The 27,659-nt window shown below is 43.8% G+C and overlaps 1 protein-coding gene across 1 annotated transcript in view; it reads left to right on the top strand.

Annotated features, from left to right (window-relative positions):
• The window catches only part of ALK (ALK receptor tyrosine kinase), a 690,171-nt gene that overhangs the window by 618,138 nt on the left and 44,374 nt on the right, over positions 1-27,659 (top strand). Inside the window, exons 13-17 of the mRNA XM_066623272.1 lie at positions 7,809-7,979; positions 11,941-12,088; positions 20,574-20,705; positions 21,392-21,536; positions 25,789-25,971. Of these exons, the coding sequence (XP_066479369.1) occupies positions 7,809-7,979; positions 11,941-12,088; positions 20,574-20,705; positions 21,392-21,536; positions 25,789-25,971 (779 nt within the window). The remainder of the gene's footprint in view (positions 1-7,808; positions 7,980-11,940; positions 12,089-20,573; positions 20,706-21,391; positions 21,537-25,788; positions 25,972-27,659) is intronic.

Genomic DNA, 27,659 nt, shown 5'->3' with positions numbered 1-27,659 from the left:
CATAGTGCGTCAGCAGTGTTGACTGCTTCTTCCTTATGTATCTTGATCCTTTCGATCAACTATATCAGCGATTTTCAACCAGTGTGCCTGGTTGTGCCTTTGCACATTGTGCAATGTGCACATTGGTGTGCCTTGAATGGTCTGCGAATGGTCTGCAGGTGTGCCACAGGAGTTAGGGGCAGGGTCATTTATTAGTAGGGCCATTGGGGGATATGAGCCCCCCAACCAGCATGTGGTGTGCCTTGTCAATTGTCAAAAAACTGATGGTAGGCCTTGCTAATTTTCATGCCTTTACAGAGTGCCGTAAGATGAAAAAGGTTGAAAATCACTGAACTGTATCATTTTTTCTATATGCCCACATGTGTGCATACCTGTTTAATAGATACAAGCTGTCAACTGACAATAACACTGAAGGCTCTTTGAATGCCTACACCAGTGGTTCCTATAAGTCTTTGCTTAAGGGGTGGGGGCAAGGGGAAGGCAGCAATGCAATGCCCAGCATCGCACTTCTGTGGAGGAGCGCAGAGCGCGCTTCCACTCACCTCCACCAGCAGCAGCCTCCCAGGGGTTGGAGGAGTCCGGAGGCAGCCTCAGTAAGTGGAGACCCCTCCAGAACCCAGTCGCGACCACTTCCTGTTTCTTGATTGCAAAACCGGAAGCAGTCGCGATCGCTTTCTAGAGGGGTCTGCGCAGCGTGGAGAGCCTTGCTGAAGCTGGCGCCAGGCTCCTCCAACCCCTGGGAGGCTGCTGCAGGCAGGGATGAGTGGAAGCACACCCCCGCACCCTGATCAGAAGCGCAATCCAAGGGTTCGCGTCTCTGCCTTCCCCCCCTCCCCACCCCTAAATGAGGCAGAGCCCAGGGTTCTCAAGCTGGGCATCGTGATGCCCCAGTTTGAGAACCACTGGCCTACACTAACAAATCTGTTTGCCATTAAGGTACCACAAGACTCTCTCTTGTTATTTCTACAACAGACTAACAGACTGCTCTGGAAAACTTCCAAAGTTACATTATCCATGGGGGTGGGCACAAGGATAGGAGGGGGAACTCTGCTGAAGAATGTGTTATGCCAGAAACTGCTAAGTTTATGGAACATGTAAGGGTGATGCTTTTTATCTTCTCCAATCTTAATAAAAGCTTTACTTGAGTAAATCTGCTTAATTAACCATTGACTCAGAACTACTTATGTTAATGCACTTAGACCTGTGAGGCACGGCTAAGATGCTCCTTGCTGTTCTCTTTACATTTGCTTGCTCACATTTGTGAACAGTGAAATTACTTTCCATCCCAGCAGAAAATATGTGCCTTTTTCCCCCTGCAGGTCTAATGGAGTTTTCGAAAATTACTTGTACAATGCTCACAGTAGTATAGACTGTTCTGTACAGTGGCTGTACAGACCTGCGGAATAAACTTTGGTTTTGCAAGAAAAGATAAGTTCAGAATGACTCACACTGGAAGCTCTCCTCACTGCAGACCTGCACAGGGAAATGGGAGTTCCTATCTCCAGGAACTTATAGATTTTTTAATTTCAGTTTCTGAAATCAAATTGTGCAAGCCACATACAGACATCCTGTAATTTATTTTGCAGTGCATTTAGAAATTTTGGGGTAGTCACGATGCAGCCTCTTGTGGCACATATTGATGAAACTGATGTGGTGTCTTAGAATACTTGTAAACACTTGCAGTGCTGAGAGACTGAAGTGGACAGCATGAAATGTTCACAGGCAGTTCCTCTGGGAGAAGCAGAAGATCAGTTTGGTTGGAACTAGAGACCCAAGAAGCTGTGTTGACAATGTAAGCAGGCTAGGTAAGAAAACATCTCAAGTGGAGAATAGCAGAAGTTTGAGGAAAGGACAGTCAGAGAATCCACTGAAGATGGCGAAGAACTCATAGGGTGAAAGAACAGTAGACATGTCTTCAGGAGCAAACATGTGGGGCTAGAGGCAAACTTCATGCAGGGTTAGAGTTACAGTCCTGCCTTTTTTTCAGCAGGACTTCTGTGCCTTTAAAAGTTGCACGAGTGGCAGAAATTTAACAGATTTGGCTATTCCCATTGCCTCATCATTAGCTGAAAACAACAGCATCTGTTTCATTTCTACCTATCATGCAGCTTTTGAAAGCAAGAGCCTTGCCAGCACAAAGAGATGGCAACCCCGAACAGGACTTTGGAGCAGGAGGGGCGATGAGCCTTAAATAGGAATCTTTAGTTACTACCTCTATTTTGACTCTTCACTTTGAGCCTTTGATGGTATGAGGCAAGTGATGCATTTCTTACCAGAGAGGTAAAGTAATGAGGAGAAACTTCACGGGTTTAGTTTCTTAATGTCAGGCTGCTGTTGAATGCACATGAGAAGATTCAAAGTAAGAGGTGATTTCCTTCATAGGTAAGAGAAATTTGGAGTCTCGCAGCCAAAGAAGCCTTTTCAATGGGGCTTGTGCAGTGCTGGCTCATCTGTACAACCACCTGATGCAAGTTGCATCAGGGAGAGATTGCAAGGGGTCTCAGGGGACAGCGATTTTGGGGTGCCTTTCATCCCAAGTCTCCAGCCATCACCTCCCTCCAACCTGTTGCCAACCCAAGCTGCTCTTTGCTCACTCAAACAAGAAGCAGATCATTCCTCTCCTTCCCATGCTCCTGACATGCTGCCATGAAACTAGAAGTGCTGGACTTCCTGTTTTGTTTACATGGAGAGAACTCACGCTGTCCCGGTAAACAAAACCCAAAGTCTTGCAATTCCGGGTTTCACAGCAGCATGCAAGGAGTACAATGAGAGTTTTGTTTGTTTTGTAGCACAGAGGTGACAGACTGGAGATGGCATCAGGCAGCATTCCAGGTCATGCTGCCAATGGGCATGTGTGATAACTTTACAAAGACCTCCATAAAACAAATAGAGGGGTTCATAGTCATAGTGCTTGGCTGACTGCATCTTCACTTTTCTTAAGTGACAAGTCATTTTGGAGTCCTTGAGCATCACCTGCAGTTTCTTTCCTTTAGTAAGAGTTCAGCTGTTAGATAATTTTTTCTTGCCATCTATAGTTAAGGCCATAGTGTGTAGCCTTTGAATTTTAGACTTCTGTGTTTATGTTCAGCAACTTTAGGGTGTGCGGCTTGCAGACATGCCCTGGGCAATAAGATTATTCAGCCAGTGTGCTATCTCTGTGTCATGCTCTGCAGAACAAAGGGAGAGCCGTGCATTTGCCAGTACAATGTGCAACAGCATTATGGTTGTTTGCAGATGGAAAAATGCTACGCTGCAGTCTCTGGAGCTAGTTAAAGGGTTCCATTTCAGTGCCGCTACTTTTATCTGTGGAGATCAAAAACTGTGCTCCAAACTGAATTACTCAAGCTGCCATAACATGTGGCAACCTGTAGAAACCAATCTGTATGAAGTTTTAATGGCTCATGTGTGACACCCTACAGGATTTTTTCCCCCAGTCCTTGGAGGGAATGGTAAAAAAAAAAAAAATCAATACTGCACACATGAGAGACGTTCATTTTAACTAGAAATGAACGCCTCTAAGGTAACGCAGGCACTGTTAAAAGAGCTTTGAATACTTGTTTTGATATTCTTAAAGCTTCAGGCAAGTGTTACATTTAATAACAATTTTAGATCAATGTGAATTTCATGGAAACTACTGGAGGGGGGAAGGGGAATTAGATCAGTCTGTGATTCAGGCCTTAATTTAGACTTTATATTCAGACATATGAATGGCATCTACACATACATTTATGACCCAATCCTAACTGGGGCTTTGCCCCTCTGGCAATATAAGACCTTTTATGGCTGCTGCAAAAGGCAACAAGACATTTGGTGCAGCCTGGCCACTACCACTAGTAGCTGGTGGCTGGGTCTACACACCAGCAGACCAGGGATGCTCGTTGCCTCTGGTAAGTTCACAGGTTTAGTGCAAAATCTTGTACACAATTTCCAGGGGGGAAATGTGGGTTGAAATGAATAAAACCTGAGCATGAATAACTGTGTACTGGATTATAGTCTCAGAATCTAGCATGCTAGTAAGGCACATTTTTGTCCTAGAACATAAACAAGCTCTGCTGGATCAGGCCTAAGGCCCATTTATTCCAGTATCCTGTTTCTCACAGTGGCCAACAAGGTGACTCTGGGAAAGCCACAGCCAGGAGAGACAGGCATACCTCTCTCCTGCTGGTGTTTTCTTGCAACTTGCTTTCAGAGATATCCTGCTCCTGAACCTGAAGGCAGTATACAGCCATCATAATCTGTGGCTTTACTGGTTTTTTGTCTTTTGAAATATGATTATTTTTCCTGCAGGTTCAATTATCTGGATCAACTTTCTTTTCTTTTTAGTAAGTCCTGCAGCCTCTTTGCATGCATCATTTTAACTACATTAAAAAAAAAAAAGCTAAATAGAAATGTCAGTTCAAGAGATGTTGCTATTAACTTGTTAAATGTTGAATGTTTCCTGTCTTGCTCAGAGTAAAAGCATCAGCAAGAATGGGTTTGCTTTCTTAGAGTATATCTCTTGAGTGACATCTCTAGGAAGACAAGCAAAATTGGTTTATTGTACAACTGTTAGTGAAAGGGTTATGAATAGTTGCCCAGTCATTTGAACTTGGCATACTGAGGCATCAGCTAATTAAATTTGGAGGTGGGCTTCAACATTGCACCAGAGAATAACACATCCCTGTGCTCTGACACCCAGGAGCTATTTGTACATCCAACCTTAGCATAGAAGCTAACATCAGCACTTCTTACTAATTCAGGGCTTGGTGGATAGAGGGTCAGGCCTGCTACTGTTTTCTTAAACATAATCCAAAAGGGTCAAAGAGCAGCTTCACTGGCTCCAGATTCATTGTTACTTTCACCTTCCAAACTGGTAGAGAATATTTTCTGTTCCTTTGGCTGAAAATCATGTGCTGTTTGATCAAAATTGATCCATGACCATGCACCTTTTGTCTTAAACTCGGGCATCCAAATGTACTTTATGCCTTCTTTGTCCAGAGACAGTTTTCATCAAATAGAATCGACGTGAAGGATGGGCTCCTGATATAGGGAACAGTTTGGTATACTTGGTATATGAAACGTTTACGAAGCTTCCATTATTTCTCAACAACATATGGGGATTTTTCTGCACACCTTCATTTTTCCTGTTTTAATCTTCTTCTTGCTATGTGAATTTCTTTTTTTTTCTATGTGAATTTCTTTTTTTTTCTTTACTTCTTTCAAGGTCGCCTGCTCCCACCTGCAGGAGCACATTTAATTTTTCACCAGAGATATCTGAACTGTTCCTTATTATTCCTGGTATAAGGTTTTTCCCTGCTCATTTTATTCAACATATGCTCCATTGCATCTGGCTCAAGCCTACTGGGATAGCAAAGTGTTAAGACACCAAGATTGCTGGCAGGATGGCCTTCGGTTTTCATATTAGCAATTAAGCTGATGAACATAAATTTCTGTGGGAGACCATCATTTTCAGAACTATCAAAATGGCTCAGGAAAGGTTTATGTGGGAAGCCTAACGAGCATTCCATTTAGAATGCTTTACACCATCCCTTTGAAATTCTGCAGATTCTGTATGGTTTCTTGTTTCTTCCCCAAAGGCGTTATGAAAATAGGAACTTCATGAGTGCCTTTGACATCCCATTAAAGTTAATGCAAAGCTCCCATTTATATTATAGATCAGGATTGCATCCTTTATGACTTGGTCCAGTGAGCTACTGTGGCCAAGCATTAAGGCTCTAGCACTGGAACAGAGGGATAAGTCATCCCCTTGAGTACTATCTTAGAAATTAATCACTAATCGAAAATCAGGAGCTCTGTGGCATTACCAGCTGCTTCTTACCTTCAGAGTTCACCATCGGGTAGAAAAGAAGTTTGCAGGCAGGATACTGTTGAATCTGTAGTCCTAATGGTGGCAAAGCCACATCAAAACTTTTTTGTATTCCTAATTAATTCTGTTTTTAAATTCCTAATGTATCTATTTTAAATTCCTTTTTTGAATTCAACTTTTGTGTATCAATGTATCTTTTTTGAATTTGAAGAACAATGAATCTTTCCTGAATTCATCTGACTTTTTTGAATTCCTAATGTATCTACCTCCATTCTGAGGCCATCAGATTCCAGTAGGTTAGGTACTAGAAGCAGCGTCTCCAGAATCCAAGACAAATTCCAGAAGGTAGGCATTAAGGTGTTTGGTGGGGATTCAAATGAAAAATGTGGGTCCACCAAAAAGTTTCTAGAGCTAGATCAGATTCTTCCGTTCATCTCCGCTTGGTGATTTCATATCAAATCAATTGCCCTGGAGGACTGAAAACTCCCTCCAAGACTTTATATCACAACTACCTGTCTCAGCAATATGGATGTATTTAATTAACTCCAGGTGGCATACCAATGGCTCACAAGCACGTGCCCTATCCAGACACCACCAAGATTCAGATTCCTTACTGCATTGTGTATCTTCACCATTCCCTGAAATGCAGCCAATAGCTATTAAAACTCTACTTCTGCTGAGAAGTACTACTTACTTCATGATTTATGAATACAGGTGATTTATATTACAGTATGTTGGCCTTTTCCATTACTTGAAGTCAAGGCGTTTCAGAAGTATCTGGTGCTGCAGTTATGTAAACATCTTATAAATGTTATAAATGGTCATAAATTCTATCCAGGAGAAATGATGATGATGATGATGATGATGATGATGATGATGATGATGATTGCTTTTTTGGTTTGCCCACAATTTTTTCCCCTCCAGTTCCTAGATAGCGATGTACATGAGATGATTATTCATCTATCCTTTTTGGTGAAATTGCCATAATCCATCGTTACTCTGTAGAATGGATTGTTGCATTGATATAACTGAGGCTTTCCTCCTTGTTAAGAATTTGCAGCATGCCAGAGAGGAAAGAGGAGGAGTCATCAGATCTCCTTCTGTTCTTTGAGTATCAGGAGTCTCTTTGCTGCTGCTCTGGGTCCTAAAAGTCTTAAATGAAAGGGGGCAGAAATCAGGGAGTGAAATCAGGTTTGCTTGACTAAAGAAGCCAAGCGATTTCTGGGTATTCTGAAAATTATTATTCTTAAGAGTATTTGTATACAGCTTTTCAACCAAAAAGTTCACAAAGTGGTTTGCAGAGAAAATGAAATAAATAAATGATCCCCTATCCCCCAAAGGCTCACAAACTAAAAAGACATTGAAGAAACACCAGCAAATGACCACAGGAAAAGATGGCGGGCAGTTACTCTCCGCCATGCTAAATATAAGATGAGCACCATTAGACAAAGGGTCTTTTTGCCAGTTAGCAGGGCTGCTCACCTTATTTCTGGGCAAATTCAAAATGAACTAGGGTGGGGATGTCCATGTGTGACTTCTAGGTACCCATTTGTTTATTCTTGGCATTTCTTACCCTGTCTTTCCACTATAAGAGTCTACAAGCAGTCTACAAAAACAATTAAATGATGCACAAATACCCAGAATAAAGACATTCTAAAACATGTTGAACACAGAACAGAAAAACCAGCAATACCAACAAAAGCTAAATGCCTTAACAATTAATAAATCCTCACTGCTATTGAGTTTTAATTGCTCTGTTGCTTCATCTTTCTCCATCTCGCCAAATACTAACTAATAATTTGCCATTCTCATGCATTCACAGGTGCATGTTTAGTTGTGTGTTCTGGGACTCTGAGGTGATTATTTTATTCTAATGTTTTTTTGTTTTTTTTCCCCTCAAAGGCTTATTATGCAGATTCTCACTTTGCTTCCATTAATGTGAGGTAAAGGTAACAACAGCCAAGCAGATTTATCTGCTTCTCAGTATATTTTGCACGTGTCTCTTTTCAGATCATTGGCTCTTCAGCACTTGTGGTGCCAGCGGACCTCAAGGGCCTACTCAGACGCAATGCAATGATGCCTATAGGGATACCAACCTCAGTGTTGTAGTTGGAACTGAGGGCAATTTTCCAGGTGTGCAACTCTGGAGAGTGCCTGCAACCAATACCTACAGGTAAGAGTTCTTATATTATTTTCTGTTCTTACCAAGTCTCATCTCTGAAACATTGAATATAATTGTGTAGACTAAGGGCCCTGTCCCATCCAACTTTCCAGCACTGATGCAACCACAATGTTCCTCTACCTTGAGGAGACCTCCATGACTGACCCCCCCCCCCCACACACACACACAGGATGCAGCCATTGCCTCTTTGGCACGGCTGCATCAGTGCTGGAAAATTGGATAGGATTGGGCTTTGGGCTCTAAGGGGACCATTAGTCCAGTCACTTTCTCCATTGAAACTGCATTTAATTCCATACATACTTAGTAGAGCTCACTTGAGTGTGTCACTAATTTCCACACAGTGCTTCTTGTTGAAGACCATAATGAGTTTAAATATCTGTGTGTTGTTCTGATGCCACTTTGATGCTTGCTTTTTCTGTTTTGAATGGAAAAACAGACATTGCACAGTGGGTGCTAGAGCTGGCCTCCATGACTCAGTGTTAAAGCCACACAAAATAACAAAGAGCAGGAGCCCCGGAAAATTGACTAGAGAGGCACCGAATCTGCTTGCCTACCCATTTCCAGGGCGATTGATGATAATGAAAAAACTAATGACGTTTCACTCAGCCATCCAGAAAAGAATGACTTGCCTGTGGGGGAATGGGTGAGAAGAATTTTTCAAGGCTGGCATAAAGCATGTATGCGTATAAAATATAGCCCCCACAGCAAAAAGAGAAGAGTAGTAAATTATATGAACAGAAGTCTCATTTCTTTAATGTTAATGCCCAAGGAAGAAGCAAATTTTTTGAGCAACCCTGGGCTGATTTTGCTCTGTGATACGTTCACAAGTAGATCAAAAGTTATAGATAATCAATATACTGACTTCCCTTTTCCAGGTTGTTTTGCGTTTGGGGATTTGTCTTTAAATAATTAGTGCCAGGGTTGTGATGGGTCATAACAAGGCACCATGGTTTGTTGCACAATATCTGCAGTACCAGCTCATTTAGGACACTGTGATAGCACACAGAGATAGCATCCCTGAACTAGGAACAGCCACCATGGATGCCTTATTTTGGGCTGGCAAAAGTATTTATTTGTCCTCACCCGTTTTCTCAGACCTGATTAGTGGCAACTTTTTAAACAACAAACACTGTTGCAATACAAGTCTGACCTGACCGTTGTGGACAGGCAAAACATATCTGATGCTTTGGAGGAGCAAACTGAGGAAGGAAGAAAATGGGATTATGGAGAGTGCTTCAGGATGAACTCCGTTTCTTATGTCTCACTTAAAGAAGGCTCCACATGAGTGAGGGGGAAATCCCCCAGGTTGAACCATTTTGTGCTTGGATTCCAAATGTTGCACACTTGGATCAATTACGAAGTGACGCGCATATAAAACTCGGACTTTTTCTTTCAAAATCCAAGCAAGCTGTATCCAGAAAGAGATATTTTTCTCCCAGTGTATTTAGAAAGTGCAAAATACACTCAAGGTTTAATGTCTGATTACAAAATGCTTGAGTGCAAGTGACAAGAAACTAAGCTTACTTGTATCCAGATAGTCTCAGATCCAGAAAGGCTTGGGCTTTTCATCCTAAACCCCTCCTGCCCAGAGAGTGCAGTGCTACTGATGGAGCATGCATTGTATGCTGTGGGCTGGGAGGGACCAGGCAGCCCAGTCGAGGTAAGTCAAAAACTTCTTTACTTTTCTCTCCATAGGCTGCCTGATCTCTAGTGGGTCTCCTTGGACTTAGTCCAGCTCTTTAGCAAGTGTAAGTCCAAGGAGATTCCTGGGAGCGGATGTGAGTTGGAAGGGAGGATAGAATCTTGGCATGCACAGCTGCTGCCTAGATCCTCCCCTTCTGGTCCACTCTCTGCCCCCTATCCTCCCCAAAACCATGCCCGCTGTCAACCTACCAGCCATGGCAGAGGTTCAGCAGTCTGGGTCACCTGTACATAGCTTCTAAGCATTTGCATTGGTAGCTACAGCCCACTGAACAACAGAGCAACTTTCATGCCATCAGTCCAGGACTTTCAGTGGTGGATTGTGAGATCCACCACAAGGCCTTCATGAGTTTGGGCTGTTAGAAGTTTTTTTGTCACAATGTAGACTTGTGAAAATATAAATGTACAACAAAACAGGAATGTTGTTGTCGGTGCAAGCTGCTTTTTTCAAAAAACTGAAAAAGAACCAACAAGCTGCGTGCTATTGCTATGATGCTTGTACCACCTGTAGGTCTTAGGTTCTGTTTTTGCTTTGGATCCTCTCTGAACTTTCAATAAATGGCTTAAACATATTGATCAAGTTTCCACACAGTCCTATGCAAATCTACTCGGAAGTAAGCTCCATTGAGTTCAGTGGCACAGTTACTTTCAGCAGGAATTGGCAACCTACAGCCCACAGGCTGGATCTGGCCCACCACACAAGGTCATCCAGCCTGTGCAGAGCTCGACTTCAGAGGTGAAGCCTCCCACCCAATTTGCTATGCACTAGACAGGAAACAGCAGAGCCGCCTGCCCAGGCTCACGGGCTTCCTGTGCCTCTACACTTGCAGGGACTTGGCAATCCTGAGCAGGTGGATCTGCCTTTTCCAAGCCAAGCTTCACATGGGCACTTCCGGGAGCTTAGCAATCCAGAAGTGGAGTGATTATATTATGATATCATCACCAAATGTCCAGCCCCTTTGCCGAAAAAGTTGCCAGCCCTTGGTGTATAGTGGGGCCGCTCAAACCCTGGCCCAGGGGCTGGATCTGGGGTTCAGATGGATTCATCCACCCAATGAGTGAACCTTTCCATTCCACCCCCCGTGCGACTCGACTTTCTGGTAGACTTTGCCACCAGGAAGCTCTGGGCAGTCTCATCTGCCCAGACATCCTGTCGCGCAGCCTTCTGGGATGCCGGGCAACAGACGTGACTGCCCAGAGTGTGCCCAGGTCTACTAGAAAGACAAGCCGTGCAGGGACGGAATGGAAAGCTGCGGTCCAGAGGGCAATCACATTCCTGGTGCACAGCAGTCATGAGTTTGGACGCTGCTTTTCTTACAGCCCAACTCAATATTGAGCATAGCAACAATGACACAGCAATGGATGTGTGTGCAGAATTGAATCCCTGTCTCTATGTCCATGTATCTTGCAGAGTGAGGATTTTGTGCATTGCCCTATTGTTTCAGCAACTTTTCCTCATGCCAACAAGATGGTCATGAGCACTCACGGGAGCCATGTAAATTTGCTGCCTGTTATTGATGGCAGAACAAATAACCATTTTGTAGCTATTGGCTTTGACAGACGTGGAGTAACCGTGACCCAGGGTTTGCGGCATCTCTTCCTTCACAGCTGGTGAATGAGGCACTAATGGTGCCTCTCTGGGTTCCTGGCTTTATTGCTTATATTCAAAATCTATTCATACATAGAAAAATATGGCCCCTAATTGCAGCCAATTAGCCCTGCCAGCTTGCCTTGCTTGATAGCACACCTCATTAGCTGTTCTTGCTTCCTGCTGCAAATCAGCTCAATGGCTCCTGTTCCTTGTAGCATCTGTTCAGGGGACCCTATCCTGTGGCCATTGCCTCCTTTCTTGTGTCCATTGCAGCCTTATCGAGGAGTGATTGCTGAGGTTATAGAAAGTGACATGACTGTAGTCAGGTCAGATTTCAAAAACCTCCTAATACTGCTTGAGTCTCTTGGAGCTCAGCAGCAAATCTGATGGCTAAGCCTTTACTTGGATCTGACAGTCTCGGAAGAGCACCTCAGAGTCTTGGTATTATTGAGCCAGTTATTGTGGCAGTGCCAAGGTGAACAGCTTAGTTAAAAATTAAAGGTTGGGAAAATGAAGAATCTGAAAAATTCAGGTTCAGAGTAGCTCCTAGAATCATTATTCTGTGATCAGAAATGAATTATTCCCATTGAACTTGATGTGCTATAAATTTATTCCACCGATGCCCTTTCATGTACATTCCTTCTTTTCTTTTCCTTTCAGCATCTCAAGTTATGGGGCAGCTGGTGGCAAAGGGAAGAACACCATCATGAGGTCACATGGTGTGTCTGTGGTGGGAATATTTAAACTCCAAAAGAACGACACCTTGTATATTTTGGTGGGGCAGCAAGGAGAAGATGCTTGTCTTAGTGTAAGTGACCATCCCTCCTGGCAAAAGGTAGTATCCAACCCTTGCAAAAGGAAACTTACTCAACCCCTCTCCCCAAAGAACCTCTCTGAAAGGCTTCTTGTGTGTTGGGGGACCCTTCAGAAGGTGATAGGTTGGGGTGTGGAGAGGACTTCAGGGGAAAGGGAAATTTGCAGGGGTTGGACACAGATACCTTCTGTGAGACAACATTTCATAGAAGGTACCTTTCTCCAGTTTTGCTGGATTCCCCATTCCAGGGTCCTCTGATCTTCAGGATTCATGTTTTGGCCATACAGGGAGTTGCTATAGGGAAGCGGAGTGGGGACGTGTCTTGCACAAGCTTCCTTTTACCCACATGAAGATTGGACACAATGCAAATCTTTTTTCTGTTACTGAAACCTTGGCATATGTTGCTCAGTGTTCTTCTATTGTTTGTGCCCAGTCTTTTTATCCATCCTCCGCTAAGGATACCTGTGATCCAAGAGAAAAGTGAGTGAATGTTGACATTTTAGGTGAAAAAATATTTGCACATACTCTCTCTTGTCTCTGGACCCTGAAGCTTCTGGTTTCAGTTATTGTTTCTTGCTCTGCTTATATTTTTCTGAAAGTTTAGTGTGGGGACAAAAAAGGAATTTCTTTTTCCAGTTCCTCCCAACCCATCCTCTGAGGGTAGCAGATGGGGCCCTTTTAACCATACCACCATTGATGGAGGTGAGGGGGATGGCAGCAAGGAACTGGGCCTTCTCAGTGGTTGTGCCCCAACAGTGGAATTCCCTCCCTTTGGAGTTAAGAACCGCCCCCTCTTTGAAGATCTTTCAGCAGCGCCTTAGGACCTTTTTATTCTGGGAGGCTTTTGATGGCTGAAATGATAGACTGGCTTTTTAATTTTTAATTTGAATTTTAATTGAATGTGACTTTGATTTGCGTAATCTTCTGCGATTCACTGGGTGCTTTATCTTGTTTTATTGTTTTTATTAATGTTTTATTACTATTGTATGTTTTTAACCTTATGAGTTGCCTTGAGTGCCCTTACAGGGAGAAAGGCAGTGTGTAAATTAATTAGTTAAATAAATAAACATGAGACTTCGATGGGCACTTAATCACTCCTTACTGTGCACTCCTATAGGTGCAGGCCCCACTAAAATGAATGGTTTTGAGAGTAAAAGACATTTTTGTTAATTTTCTTTTCGACTATTTTTGTTCCAGTGTGTTACCGTATTAGGAAATGAAAAAGAAAATATTGAACGTGCCTTTTCCTACTTTAATTGGTAAAGTTTGGTAGAATTGGTAAAGTTAGTTTATTGTATAGTAAGTTGCCTAAAATTTTCTTCTCCAAAAGACATCTATGTTAGATAGTAATTAATTAATTCAAAGCCCATTCCTCTACTTCCCAAAGACCTGGGACAAGTAACCACAATTCATAAAAAAAAAGGACAGTCCAGCTTTTAATAGCAAGGGGGGCGCATGACCCTGGCCTCACTTCCGAGTGCGTAGACGTGGAAGTAATTAATGCTGACATAATGATATCACCGCCATTACTTCCGGGTTCTGAGCTTCTGGAGAAGGAGGGGGAGGAGAGTGCAGTTGGGCTTTTGATCTCTCTTCCGCATGGTTCTGACTTTTCCTTCTCCAAAGAGAAGCTGGAACAGTGTGGCAGGGAGATAGAAAAGCTCCTGAAGCAGGAAGAGGTGGTGGGTGTAGCGGGGCTTTTCTGAGACCACCAAAAAAGACTTCACCGGCTATATGTGGCCTACGGGCTTCATGTTGGACCACTCAGATATAAAACATGCTCAGTACAAATGGAATTCATTTAAGAACAATTGTTTTGTAGAAGCCCTTTACTAGCTAGCTCTTCCTTACTGCTGAGTGTCAGCTCAGTTTAATTCTCCCACAGCTTCAGCAGCCAAACTTGAAGAAGATGGATGTAATAATTGTACCTCAGAGATGCAGCAACTGTTACCCTATACATGCCTGATCTCATCTGATCTTGGAAGCTAAGCAGGGTCAGGCCTGGTTAGTACTTGGATTGGAGACCACCCTGGAATACCGGGTGCTGTAGGCTTATACCATAGTCTTTCGAGACTGAAGGTTGCCAACCAACCAGAGACACAGAAAAGGCAAAGTCCGTTCTCATTTTTAAAAAAACAAACCTGATGAATAATTATTGAAAAATTAAATGGTGAACACATTGATTTATAAATCAATAAGTCATATTGTGCTGATAACAACTTTACAGTCAATTTCTAGACTATTAAAACAATGTCACGCTCTCACTCCTTTCCCATCCTCTTAACTGTCTTGGGCCCAAATCCGAACCCACTTTCAAGCAGTGGCATAGCGGTGCCAATGGGACTTGTGGTGCATCCTGCACTTGGCTGGTACTCACGGAGGCCTCCTCAAAGTAAGGGGATGTTTGTTCCCTTACCTCGGAGCTGCATTGTCCTCATGTCAGTGCTGGAAAGTGGGTTAGGACTGTGCCCTTGGAAAGTTGTCTGCTTGCCTTGGAAGGTGGATTGACTTCAAATACCTATTTAAACTCTGGCTCCCTCATTTGCTAGTTGGAATTCTGGTTTCTTAAGAGGTTACATAAATAAATGTAAATTACCATTCCCAGCTTAATTATCCTGGCCACTGAATGCCAGTTCAAAGAGGAAAGCTTTACAGCTTTTCTGAGAAACATACAGGGTCAGACTTTGGCAGACTACTAGAAGAATGTGGGGAGTAGACTTTTTTAAAAATTTTTAATCCTATTGATTAATCTGATATAAAGCAGATGGGTAATCAACTGAACATTATTTAATCAGTTGACAGCTCTTCCATGAAGCAGAGGGAACTGAGAAATAAAGTCTTAAGCTGGGATCATTTTGTAAAGCTGATGATGGAGGGCAGTGTAAATAAAATGGGATACTTCCAGAGGCGTGGGAGCGCAACAGCACAAATACAAACCTTCTTCCCTATTCCTCCCTCTGCACTGTAGTTCCTCAAGACCCCTACCCCCCAAGCTGTTCTTGGGGTTTAGGGAAAAGCAATATTTGTACAGGCATATCTGCTGATCCAATATCTGTGGATCTGCTTATCTGTTATTCCCATGACCCCCCCCCCCCGCCACATCCATTACTTTTGCTTATCTTCATTACAGTTACATGAAATTTCTCTTGCTTTAACCAAACAAGCAGGCAGGCAGCCTCTTGCCATTACTGCCATTACTCTTGCTTTAACAGACAAGAAAGCAGGAAGGCTAGAAGGGAGAGTGAATGTTAACTTCCTGCTTCCTGCTAACATTCGCTCTCTGCTCTGGCATCTGCCTGCCTGATTGTCTGTTAAAGCAACCGACATACAGTAATTGCAAGAGGCTGCCCTGCCTGCTTGTTTGGTTAAAGGAGGGGTCTCCAAACCCTGGCCTGGGGGCCAGATGCGGCCCGCACCAAGCCTCTATCCGCCCCGCAGCCAGTCTCTTGTCCCCTGAAAGCCTCTGGCCCACTTGGCCAAACATGACTGAAACTATGCTCTGGTTGCGTCTGGAGGGTGTTCAAGGGCCAGAGAGGTTGAATGAATGAGCCCATTCATTCATTTATTCACTCATCTAATTTCCATCTCTAATTTATTTAAATATATTTTATATTTAAATTTTTTTCCCCGGCCCTCAACACCGTGCCAGATATTTGATGCGGCCCTCTGGCCAAAAGGTTTGGAGACCCCTGGGTTAAAGCAAGAGACATTTCACACAGTTGTAATGAAGATAAACAAAAGTAATGAGGTAAGGGGGCCGCAGAGATAGTGTTCCCCCTTATCTGTGGTTTCCAGTATACGTGGGGGCGCCAGGGACGTATCCCCCAAGAATACTGGGGAACACCTGTATTGTACTGTAAGTTGCTTAGCATTTTCTCCTCCGAAAGACATCTATCAGTAATTGCATGGAAGGTGGTGCAAGAAATTTCAGGTGGAGGGAGAATCCCTGAAAACTGGGTAGAGGCACCTTTCATAAGCATAAGACCTTTCTGGATGAAGCCTGATGAAACAAAACTCAAGGTAGCCCTGGCAACTAGGCCCGATTCCAAACTAGGAATGCTGCAAAAATGGAATGACTGTGTAGAGTTTTTCCCATCTCCTCGTAACTTGTAGGAACATTCATCCTGTGACATGACATTACCACATATTGAGTTCCCCATTCCACATCATTGGTTGCCATTGCCTGAAGTAGGACTCCTCACAGTAGGATGATATAACATCACACAGTGACTGTTTCTACATGTTATGGAGGAGCAGGAGGGAACTTGATGTTGGGGTACCATTTGAAGGGCTAACCTCAGAGGTTTCTTTTTCCCTGCCCCATAACACTCAGTGGACATGAGTGGTTTTGTTCATGTTGGTGGTGTTTGCATGAAAGAAATGGATTAAGTAGCTGTTCTACTGAGTTCTGAACAAAACGAAATCCCTCTGCCTTCCTTTTTTCCTTCTTCAAATATAGTTTTTGAGCTTGCTTTGTGCCCCAGAAATGAAAACTCAGAGATGAGGAAAATGTGAAATGATGACTTTGGAAATTACTGAGTGTCATTGCACTGAGCATTTAGTATTCAGCAGGGTTCTTCTTTGCTAGAGTGGCTTTCAGATGGCTAAGGTCCAGCTACTGGATGTTTATGCTGTCATTACAGACCGAGCAATGGAAATGGGGGTCTCTAGTGCAAAGGTTCATTCAATATCAGGAAAAAAGCCTCAAGCAAGGGTGCTGCGGCCCCTTTCCCATTGCTACTTACCATACACATAAAAGCAGGAGGTTAATATTTGGGGGGGGGGGAATGAGAACTATTCAAATACAGACTCCTATTTTGTATCCATAATCTGAGCATTGCAGCACACTATAATATATGGAGTCATTAAATTACAGGGCACTGTAATCTTAGCAAGGATTTATTGAGTGCTAATGTAATTCTTTCATCGAGGCAAAGAAATTGCATTGACTTGTGGAAGTGGCTTTAACTTGATTGGATTGTAATCAGTTATGTCTTTGCCATGAAGGCTTTTTCTTTTCTTTTTTTAATCCAATTGTGATCTATTGGTTTCTCTGGGTCATTGCACTAAGTCATTTGATTAACCATCCCTTCTCCAGTTGTGAATTAGAGTTAGCAGATGCTAGTTTTTTATAGCACCTATAGCCTTCTGTGAACCATGTCTGGGGAGCTCCTATTGATCAACAAGCTTAACATTAAAAGTATAAATTTAGAATTAGGTTCCTGTGGATCAGATTCTGTTCCACTTGTAAAGTACTTCTCAGGTGAAGCTGAAAGTGTTGCAGAGCAGGATTGTATTAGTTAAACACCTAAGGACGCAATCCTAACCTGTGCTGGAGCAGGCAAGCCAGGAGGCTTGCGCTGCATCCAACACAGGTTTGTTGGCTGCAGCGGCTCAGCCACGGACAAGGGAAAGCTCTTCCCCTTACCCGTGGCTAAGGGCTGCGCGCCCCAATGGGTCTGCTCGGACCTGTGCCACCTCTGCAGGTAGCGCAAGTCCGAGGAGAATGGAGTGGCTGCCGCTCCGTTCACCCCAAGGACGGAGGTTGGGATCCGGCATAACTGCAGAGTCCCGGCCCTGCCTCCAGCTCCCAGCATGCCTGTCCACGGGCCTGCCCTCCCCTGCCCAGAAACACCCCCTCCCGCCCCCTCCCCATGCCCCCATGCCTAACTTTGCTGCTCGTGTCGGCGCACTCGTGCCGACACAAGCCGCGGCACGTGAGCCGCAGCGGAGGCTTCTGCCTCCTTCTACACGTTGGCGCATTTGAATGCGTTGATGCAGCTCCCGCCTAAGGCGACGCAAACGTGCTTTATGGCATGTTTCCTACGCCTTCAGGGCTCCTATACTGGCATAAGTGCTGGTTAGAATTTCGCCCTAAATGTGTTACATTATGAGGATCATTTTGTTCATGGTGTATGTTTTTCTGTCCCTGGGATAAATTCTCTACTATAAATTCCAAGGCGGCCTAAATATGGCTTGCATTCTTGTTACAAGATTGTATTCAAATTGATCTGAACTACACTAAGTGGTAGTCTACATGGCATACCTGACGCCAAGGCTTTGGCATTCATGTGCATCTCTTTATAACCCCAATATCAAATGATGACTTGAATGTGTGAATCAATATGAAACCATGGATATCTGTATCTCCTCACACTATTGTATCTCCTCACACTACTTCAAACACAGTGTGTTTCAAGTCAGCTTGCACATTCAGCTGCCAGTCAGTTAGTGTACAGTAATCACACACAGAGAAAGGAAGCAACACATGCGGAAAAGCCTTGATGATTGGTAACTGAATGTGTGAGCTGATCTTGTTGAAAAGCATGCCATGGTGTGTGGTGTTCTGTCTGTGATGGCTGCTCACTATAGAGAAACAGAATTTTGGACTTTTGGTCTGATTTGGCAATGCAGTTCTGGTATATACTTAAATTCTGAATCACTTCGCAGCCCGATTCTATCTGGGCCTTATGCTGATGGTTCTTGTGTTCCATTATTGTAAGGCTTGGGCTGCTACTGCAGCAGCCGTGGTGACAGTGCACGGGCTGGAGCCTCCGGCATTGACTAGCTGGCAGCCCCGGGTACGCACCAATGGAGTGCCCAGCCCCACAAGAGCAGGTAAATCAGTGAGGGAACATTCCAGGAGAGGATTGGGGCCAAACAGGCATGTTGAGGGCTGGGTGGGGCAGATGGTGGTGGCAGCTTCACCGATGCCTTGTGCTCTCAGCTTAGCCTCAACGCGCCCCTGCTGGACCTACTTGGATTCACACCAGCCAAAGAGCTGGTCCAGATCTGAGTAGGCTCATTGGGGACCATAGCACAGCAGAGCAGGTAAGGAAAAAATGTTTTTTACTTGCTTCTCCATCACTGCCCTGTCCTGGCTGGCCCATAGCATGCATCAGAGGCTGCGCCAGCGCTGTTGCACATTATAACCCAACTCAGGATAGAATTGGGCTGTTATTTTTTGCCAGCATCTGAATATGCTCTAGAGCAGGGGTGCCCAAACCCCGACCCTGGGGCCATTTGTAGCCCTCGAGGACTTCCAATGCGGCCCTTGGGGAGCCCCCAGTCTCCAATGAGCCTCTGGCCCTCCAGAGATGTGCTGGGGCCCACACTGGCCCGACGCAACTGCTCTCAGCATGAGGGAGACTGTTTGACCTCTTGCATGAGCTGTGTGATGAGGGCTCCCTCCACTGCTTGCTATTTCACATTTGTGATGCAGTAGCGGCAGCAAAGGAAAGGCCAGCCTTGCTTTGTGCAAGGCCTTTTATAGGCATTGAGCTATTGCAAGACCTTCATTCATTCATATAAGTTCATCTTTAATATATACACTTATGTAAACGTATGTAAATTTATTCAAATTTTAAATGTAAATTAATTCTTTTTTCCCCCGGCCCCCGACCCAGTGTCAGAGAGATGATGTGGCCCTCCTGCCAAAAACTTTGGACACCCCTGGTCTAGAGTGAGTAGAATCAACACTAGCCGATCCTGTGCCAGAGCCAACACCAGGTTTCAGTGAGCTCTTGGCAAACTGTCCTCAAATTCCCTCCTACTGGATCAGCTTCAAGAGAGATGCTCCCCTGTACCATGGGAACAGAAGTGGTTTCAGGGATCAACAGTGGGCCCTAGTGTGAGCCCTCAGCAGTTGCACAACAATGCCAACCCTTGACACCAGCCCTGTTCCACACTACACCTTTCTGGTATTAGAAGTGCCATTCGTTTTTCTGCTTGCTTTGCCACAGGTGTGGCAGCAAAGTTTGCACAGAGAACCGCACATAGCCCTGGTCCCTCCAAACATCCCCTTTAGCATTGTTATGGGCTTGCTGCTAACCCTTTTCCAGAAATGAAGACATTTCTCTTTGCCACGTGTCGGGAACCACACTGAGGTACTGCTTCGGTAAAGGTGCCATTAGTGCAACATCACTTTAAAGCTGGACTGACGCGAACTGTAGCATGAATAGTCAGATGGATTGTGGAAGAGACCTGTATCTTTGACTCTGCTATTGACCTTTTCTCCAAATATGTGCCTTTGTTTCCCCAATCATGTGATTCCAATAATAAATCTTTCTTGAAGAATTCCTTGAAATCTACTTGAAGGCCAAATGCCTTTATTATTGGCAGGAAGAAAGCATTCTTTTCCAATAATCTATGTTCCAGATAAAAATATGCCTCCTCTTTATGGGACTGCATAACATTTTTATGAACACTGAATTCTCTTTACAATGATTACATTAAGCAGTAAATTGGCCCAGACCAGAAGCAGAGCAAGAGCATAGGCTCCTCTTCATAGATTTTTCAACACATTACCTATTCCTTTCCCATTGACTTCAAGTAGCATGACCACATTAACAGCAGCCCTATTGTTTATAAGTACCGAAGAAGAGAAGAGGAGGGATGTTTGACAGATCACATCTTGTAGTGGGTACATAGGAAGAATAGAATGGTCTATATAAACTTTGACTTCTTGTCTTACCTACAGACCAACCATATCATACAGAAAGTCTGCATTGGAGAAAATACTGTGGTTGAAGATGAAATTAAAGTAAACAGGAGTGTCCATGAATGGGCAGGAGGAGGTGGTGGAGGTGGAGGAGCAACTTATGTATTTAAGGTATGTACACAGCTAAAATGCATACAGTTATTAAACTATACCCTATCAACTTAATGGACTCAATTTACTAACACTCCTATCAGCTCATTGTGGTCCTTTGGAGGATAGACTGGCAGTTTGCTACTAATAGGGAGAGTGGGACGGTGGCCTCCACACATTGACAGCCCAATCCTAAATTGACTTACATCCCCATAAGGAAAGTAGCCCCGCAATGGGGTTACTTGATTCTGCGCCAGCTATTGAACGGGCACAAAGTTCCATATCGAGCTGAGAGGCTCAACGTGGGGCTCTGGATCCAGTGGAGCAAACAAAGGAGCTTCTTCATTCTCACAGTTCCTTTAAAATAAAACCAAATCATGCACTTCTGCAATTAAAGAAATAATGCAAGAAGTTTGGTAAGGGGCTTCTTTTTAAAATTTGTGCAGAGGTGGTAGCAGCAGCATTCCAGATCATGCCATCGATGTATACCCCAAGGAAATACTTTTGATGAGCACTGCTACACTACAGGACAGAATTGGTGCTCTCCATTAGATTCATAAATAATGAAATGGTAATTTGGACTACTCGGCAGTCCTGGGGGCTTGCTTAGTGCAAGAAGCTGTAACTAGATTGCGCGGAATAAATTTGTGATTTTGCATGTTTGACACAGCTAAAATCCAGTTCATTTCTCAATTCAACCTGTTAAGATGGAGAATGGAAAACCAGTGCCCCTGATCATTGCAGCAGGAGGTGGTGGCAGGGCCTACAGGGCCAAAACATATACATTTCACCAAGAAAGACTGGAGAATGATACCTCTGTTCCAGGACTCAATGGAAAAGCGGGAGCTGCAGGTAAGAAATATTGATTGTAAGTGCCTTGTTAGTCATAGCAGGAGAGTTGGTAACAGTCATTCAGCACCATCTAACAAAGTATTGTTGATGCATCTGGTGTTTGGCATTTTTGCTGCATCGGTTCTTGCCTCCAAAGAAACGAGAGGCTGCACAATTAAAAAACGTTGCCTCTTCAATGCAGGAATTGCTGCAGTCACCATTTGTCAAACAAAATTCCAACTGCTCACATGGTTCTCTCCTGTACATTAAACCCATTTCTGCGCAGTCCACAGCTAAACACATTTGATCTCTATTGCGTATATGCAACGTTGGGCAGAAATGTCTTAACTAAACAGCAACTGTTACCCTGCACATGCCTGATCTTGTCTGATCTCGGAAGCTAAGCAGGGTCAGGCCTGGTTAGTACTTGGATAGGAGACCGCCTGGGAATACTGGGTGCTGTAGGCTTATACCATAGTCTTTCAAGATTGAAGGTTGCCAACCATTTTAAACTTCTTTGGATCACAGCCATCATTGTCCACAAACAAGAATAGCTCAGGCTTTAAGGGTGTGAACCCGGAGTCCAGCAGCTGTGACTATATTTCTCTGTTCTGCCATAATTTCCCTATATGACCTTGACCAAATCACAAATTATCTACACTTTAATATTTTTTTGTGGAAATAGTCTACATAGTTAAGAAGTAGTAGACATGGCATTTTGACATTCTGATATTCAGAGAATTTTTGTTTCAAAGAGTTTTTAATTAGTTGACTAGGAAATGTAGTGTATAATGGGTGTTTAGGAGAGCTCTTGAATATAAACTAATTCCAAACAAAATGGAATCCTTAGTTTTCTTAATCCAGACTAATTCTGTTTTACAGCTTATATGCTGTAAAGGATAGTTATATCTATCCTTTTGTACTCTGTTAGTGAATTTTAAAACTTTTTTTGTTGTAAGTTTTTTGTTGGTGTATGTCATTAACAGCATAACTGTGTTCAGTGGATCTTACACCCAGGTAAGTATGTTTTGGATTGCATTCCTAGAAAACTAGAACATGGTAAATTATCCCTAGTTGACACTGATCAAAACAGCAGAGCATTTTTATTGTGATTAAGTATATTTATATACCATATGATCGAGCATTTGCAGATGGGCAGAGGATTAGATTAGTGTGTTTTTATGCATTCTTTGTAAAAGGAGGGGAATCTATTCCATTTTTCTAATTTTTTAACAATCGTTCATGAGAAAGAGGACGTCATAACAAACTGTTGGTGAGTTCACCTTTGCTAAATGATCATGGCTATACTCTTTGGTACTGATTGTGAGGTATAGGACTAAGATGTGGTATTTGCTCTGCATTATTTAAGACTGAAAGTATATGGTTTTATTAACATTCCTAAATGCTCACACCAGCCCCATTTTCAGGTATTTTGTTCTTTTATCTTTTGCTTTTCATTCACACATTTCCTACGTAATAACTGCCCTGCCTGGAAGAGTGTCCCTGTCTTTATTTTTTTAAAATTTTAATATTACTACCTTGAGAAAGAGCAAGCTTTTACTATACACTGGCACCTCAAGTTCCAAACATCTGAGTTACGGATGGCTCTGTCGGCGATTTTTCACAGGCACAGTAATTATTTGGTGGCACTTTTGAGCAGACATGATAGCACTGGGCCAAGCATGAACGAAGTGGTTCGGCTTAGATACACCTCAGCTTAAGCACCATACATGCATAGGGGATGGGTAGCCCAGTCCTGAGCTGCCCAGATTGCGGGACTGCTGAGGCACTGAAAATGGCTGCTGTGGCATCCTGAGTGCAACCAGGCAGCCACTGGCAGCTCATCAGGGGAAGGGGACATTTGTCTCCTTCCCATTGGTAAGGAAAGTAGCCCTGCAATGGGGCTACTCAATTCTGTGGCAGCTCTGGAGCTGCCGCAGAATCAAAGACTTCTGTGTCAGGCCACATGGCCCAGCACGGAGCTCAGGATCTGGTGGAACTGAGCACCAGTCCCACTCTCTTCATGCCCTGCTCCCTCTCCCTGCCCTCCCCCCACCCCAAAATGCCTCCTCCCCTGATCTAAACAGAAGAGATTCCTCTCCTTTTACAATAAATGCATACAAACATGCTAATCTAATACTATGCCCCCCTACACCCCTACCTACCTCTCTACTGCCCTGTGGTTCGGGCGACCGCTGAATGGCGGAGCACTGCTGTTCCACCAGCGCTAACCCAGCGCCAGCTAGCGCTTGGCTAACTCCAGCATTGGGCTGGTGCTGAGGACCCACAAACATGCTTTACAGCACATTTGAAACTGTGCACACCAGCACTGAACTGGCATGCACTGTTTAGGATTGGGCCCTTAGGCTGCAATCCTATACATACTTTCTTGGGAGTAAAACCCACTTAGTTCGATATAAATTACTTCTGAGCAAAGGATTGTACTGTAATGCTCATTGAACACAGTAGGACTTCAGACCAAAGATATCACTGGCACAAGTCTGTGTTGATCTGTGCCCCCTCCCGGGCCCAGTCCTCCCACCCCACCCCATCTCCTCCTGCCTTCCCCTGCCCCATTCAACCCCCTTCCCACCCTTCCCCTGCTCAATTCCGTCCCCTGTGCCAGACTTACCTGCTCTGGCAGGCCTCCATCGCTCTACTGCTGTGTGTTGGAAGACTCTGGCTTTCCTACTGGTGCACCAGCTCCTTGCACTGCTGCAAAGTGCTTTACAGTGCTTTTGCGGCAGGCAGTGCCAGCAGAACACACGTTCTGCCAGTGCTTCCCTTCAATAGGTTCACAAGTTCTAGCCCAAAAAGTGGAGTCACCTGTGAGCCGGCTAACAAATAGCTGCTACTTTGGATCCAGAAGTGCTTGTTCAGTAACCAAACCTGCGGATGGAATGCTGTTGTTTACATGTAAGGCTCTGCCGCAGGCTGCTTGAGGGTGTGTGTGAGAGAGGAGTCTCCTCTGTACAACAAACAGTATGTGGAAGGTCTTTAGCTCCTGCCACATCCACGTACGTGCAGTGAGCAGATCAATGGATGGATAGCACCCACATCTATTTCATCATTTCTGTAGAACAAGCAGCTAGCCATGGTTGGCTGATTCCTCCACTCTCTTTGGGAAATTTTAAAGCACTGATGGTGGCGTAGTATGAAGAGCAGCATAACGATTGGCTCAGTGCAAACATTCACCAAACCAGCGGCAGTCTTCCCATAGTGAGGAAGCAGGTGGAGCCTCTTGCTCTGTTCACTGCTAATGTCTTACGGGACTTCATGCACATGTCAGATTTATGTGATACTTCTCTTTCAGAAAGGCCGGAGATAGTGTAATTTGGGTGATCAGACATTGGTGTAGAGTGCCCACATCCAAACAAGATGTTATCTGCCTGATGCAGACCAGGGGGTGTGCCCTGTCTACCACGATATTATTATTTTTTATTATTATTTTATTAATTTATACCCTGCCTTTTTGCCCAAAGGGCAGACAAGGTGGCTTACAAACAATTTAAAATACAACATTAAAAACAATCATTAAAACAATTTACAATAATTAAAAAACCATACAAAGCATCTTTCTTGGCTGTTCAGTGTCTGGTCTGGAACTGTCTCTTCTGTGTTGTTTTCAGCACATTCCAAGAATAAGAATATATCAAAATGGCTGCCTCAGTTTGTCTGGGGGGAAAAGAGGACAGCATCTGACACACAGCTCGAAGAAATGTCAGGTTCCAAAATCTCATCCAGTGCTGACCAATCTCAGCCTTTCATCCAGTGCTGACCAATAGAATCTGAAGGTCACCTGTAAATTCTTAGAGTTACTCTCCAAAAATAACCCACAAGTCATAAATCTGTGTGGGATTGTGTATCTGTTACAAGATTTCCCATATTGATCTTTGTGAGATGAAGAAAAGTCTCTGATAGCTGACATTATAATGCCAGATTGACTTTACATTGTCAGAGGCCTAGGATATGCTACACTACAGCCTTCTCATGCTACATCTCTCTCTCTCTCTCTCTCTCTCTCTCTCTCTCTCTCTCTCTCTCTCTCTCTCTCTCTCTCTCTCTCTCATGAGTCCTTGGGAGCAAACAATCTATGCTACTTAAAACCGGTTTTAAAACTCATTTTACTTGCATAGTAGGGATGTACCTTCCTCGCCATATCTGAGTTGTTAGGTGCCTGGATTCCTAGATGTGCCCTTCTCCTGCTGGGCTCTGCATTTTCTGAATGTGAAAGGAACTTACATGAGCTGCTTTTTCTTCTGTTAAACTGCAGGTGGTGGAGGTGGCTGGAATGATAATACTTCCTTCCTCTGGTCGGGAAAATCATTGCTGGAAGGCGCTACCGGAGGAAAATCCTGCCCCCAAGCCGCGAAGAAGTGGGGGTGGGAGACAAGAGGGGGTTTCGGAGGGGGTGGAGGGGGGTGCTCCTCAGGTGGAGGAGGCGGAGGATATATAGGTAAAGTGGCTTCGTGTTCAAGGTGTCCCTTCCCCTCCCTTAGTATTAATGTTCAGCAAAATGCTGAATCAAAATTTCCCTATAGCTGCCATTATCTATATCTGTATTTATATCTTTCTGTATGCTGAATGTTTTGAATGTTGTGGTACAGTGTTTGTATGCAGAGGGTCTATGAACCTGCATGGTCATTATAATAAAAATAATCCAAGCTGGCTATTCATTGCTGGAATGGGATAGTATTTCTGGAATCCTGAGCACCCCTGTGTTCCTTTGATTAAAAAAAAACCTAGTCCTGATGGCTTTGGAAAGAACTTTTAAACTATGTAGAAAACTCTGGCTATAGGCTTAGGAACTAAAGAGAAGGAAGTCTGATGTACTTTCTGTACTTCTAGTATCAGATGCGAAGGACCTATATCAAATTCATCATTGACACACTTAATGCCCTGCATCGGCGTCTTGTGTGCCTTCCTCTCCTTTATATCTTTGATCTTTTTTAAAAAAATTCCAAATTATGCTATGAGAAGTTTTGCAACCATCATTAAAGTATGCAAATTATGCAAATTTGCCAGATTTATCTCAGATATGAGCATTCAGATTTTCCAGGTGCAACTTTGATGAGAAAGAAGGCTTGTGCAGAATTCTGGACCCCCTGTGTATATGTTTCCTTTTAACTCTAGATTAGCATAACGTAATTTAGACTTTACTCAAGTAGCAACAGCGGCAGCAGCAACAAGAATCCTGGCTTTTGTATTCTGGCAATTGAGGACAAACCCTCATGGTTTGGGGTTTTGTGGGGACTCATTTGGCATTAATTCACAGCATCAGATCTCTGCAATTTACACTGTAAGAGTGTCTTATTTTGCTCTGATACCTACTAGTATAAGCTCCATCATTGGAGAAGGCACTGTCCCCTTGGAGGAAGTTTGGGCAAGCACCTTATGTGCATTGTGGGAAATTCTCCCAGGTAGACACTATCCTGCTGTGAATTTTAGATCATTATTCAAAATGGCTCCTGCTACTTCTTGTCCTCCATTGTTCAGAGTCAAAAACTTCAGGGGAATAAGTTTTTGTGCCTTTACAATGGAGGAGAAGAAACAGCAGGAAGCATTCGCTGCACTTTGTAACACCAGGATACTTTTGCTCTGAAGATTGTCCTGTTGCCATCATACCTCAGCCCTCAGGAAAATTACCTCTAAGGATATGGCAAGTAATTCAGTCCATAGTCAATCCTTGGCTCTTTTGCAAATGGTTGGCAGTTGGCATGACAACTAATGAAAGCAGTGTCATTGAAAGCCTACTAACAGAGGCCTCAGAGTCAGATGTCAGGCCCTGAAATGCTATTACTATGGGTTAAACCCACATCATCAGTCTCCTTAGGTGGTAAAAGCTTTCACTACCCATCTCATCCATGGGTGTTTGGTCTTCTTGCCTCTTGCTCCATATGAGTGCAGAAACAGAGTGCTCCAGAGGTGTGTTTTTAATAAGAAGTGCCTCCTTCTTTCTTCAAAACAGCCGTGTAGGGTGATAATCCCAGTTAGAACTGGAGCTCATGGGGGAGGTTCATTGTCCCCCACCCACTGTTTTGAATCCTGAACATTGTCTGCTCTAACATCTATTTTGCTCCTAAAGCAAAATTGCCACTTCAGTGGCAAATCCCCACTTCAACAGGACAATTTTCTGGAGTGATC

The sequence above is a fragment of the Tiliqua scincoides genome, chromosome 1 (assembly GCF_035046505.1).
Source record: "Tiliqua scincoides isolate rTilSci1 chromosome 1, rTilSci1.hap2, whole genome shotgun sequence".
Lineage (NCBI taxonomy): Eukaryota > Metazoa > Chordata > Lepidosauria > Squamata > Scincidae > Tiliqua > Tiliqua scincoides.
This window is presented reverse-complemented; position numbering and strand designations above follow the sequence as displayed.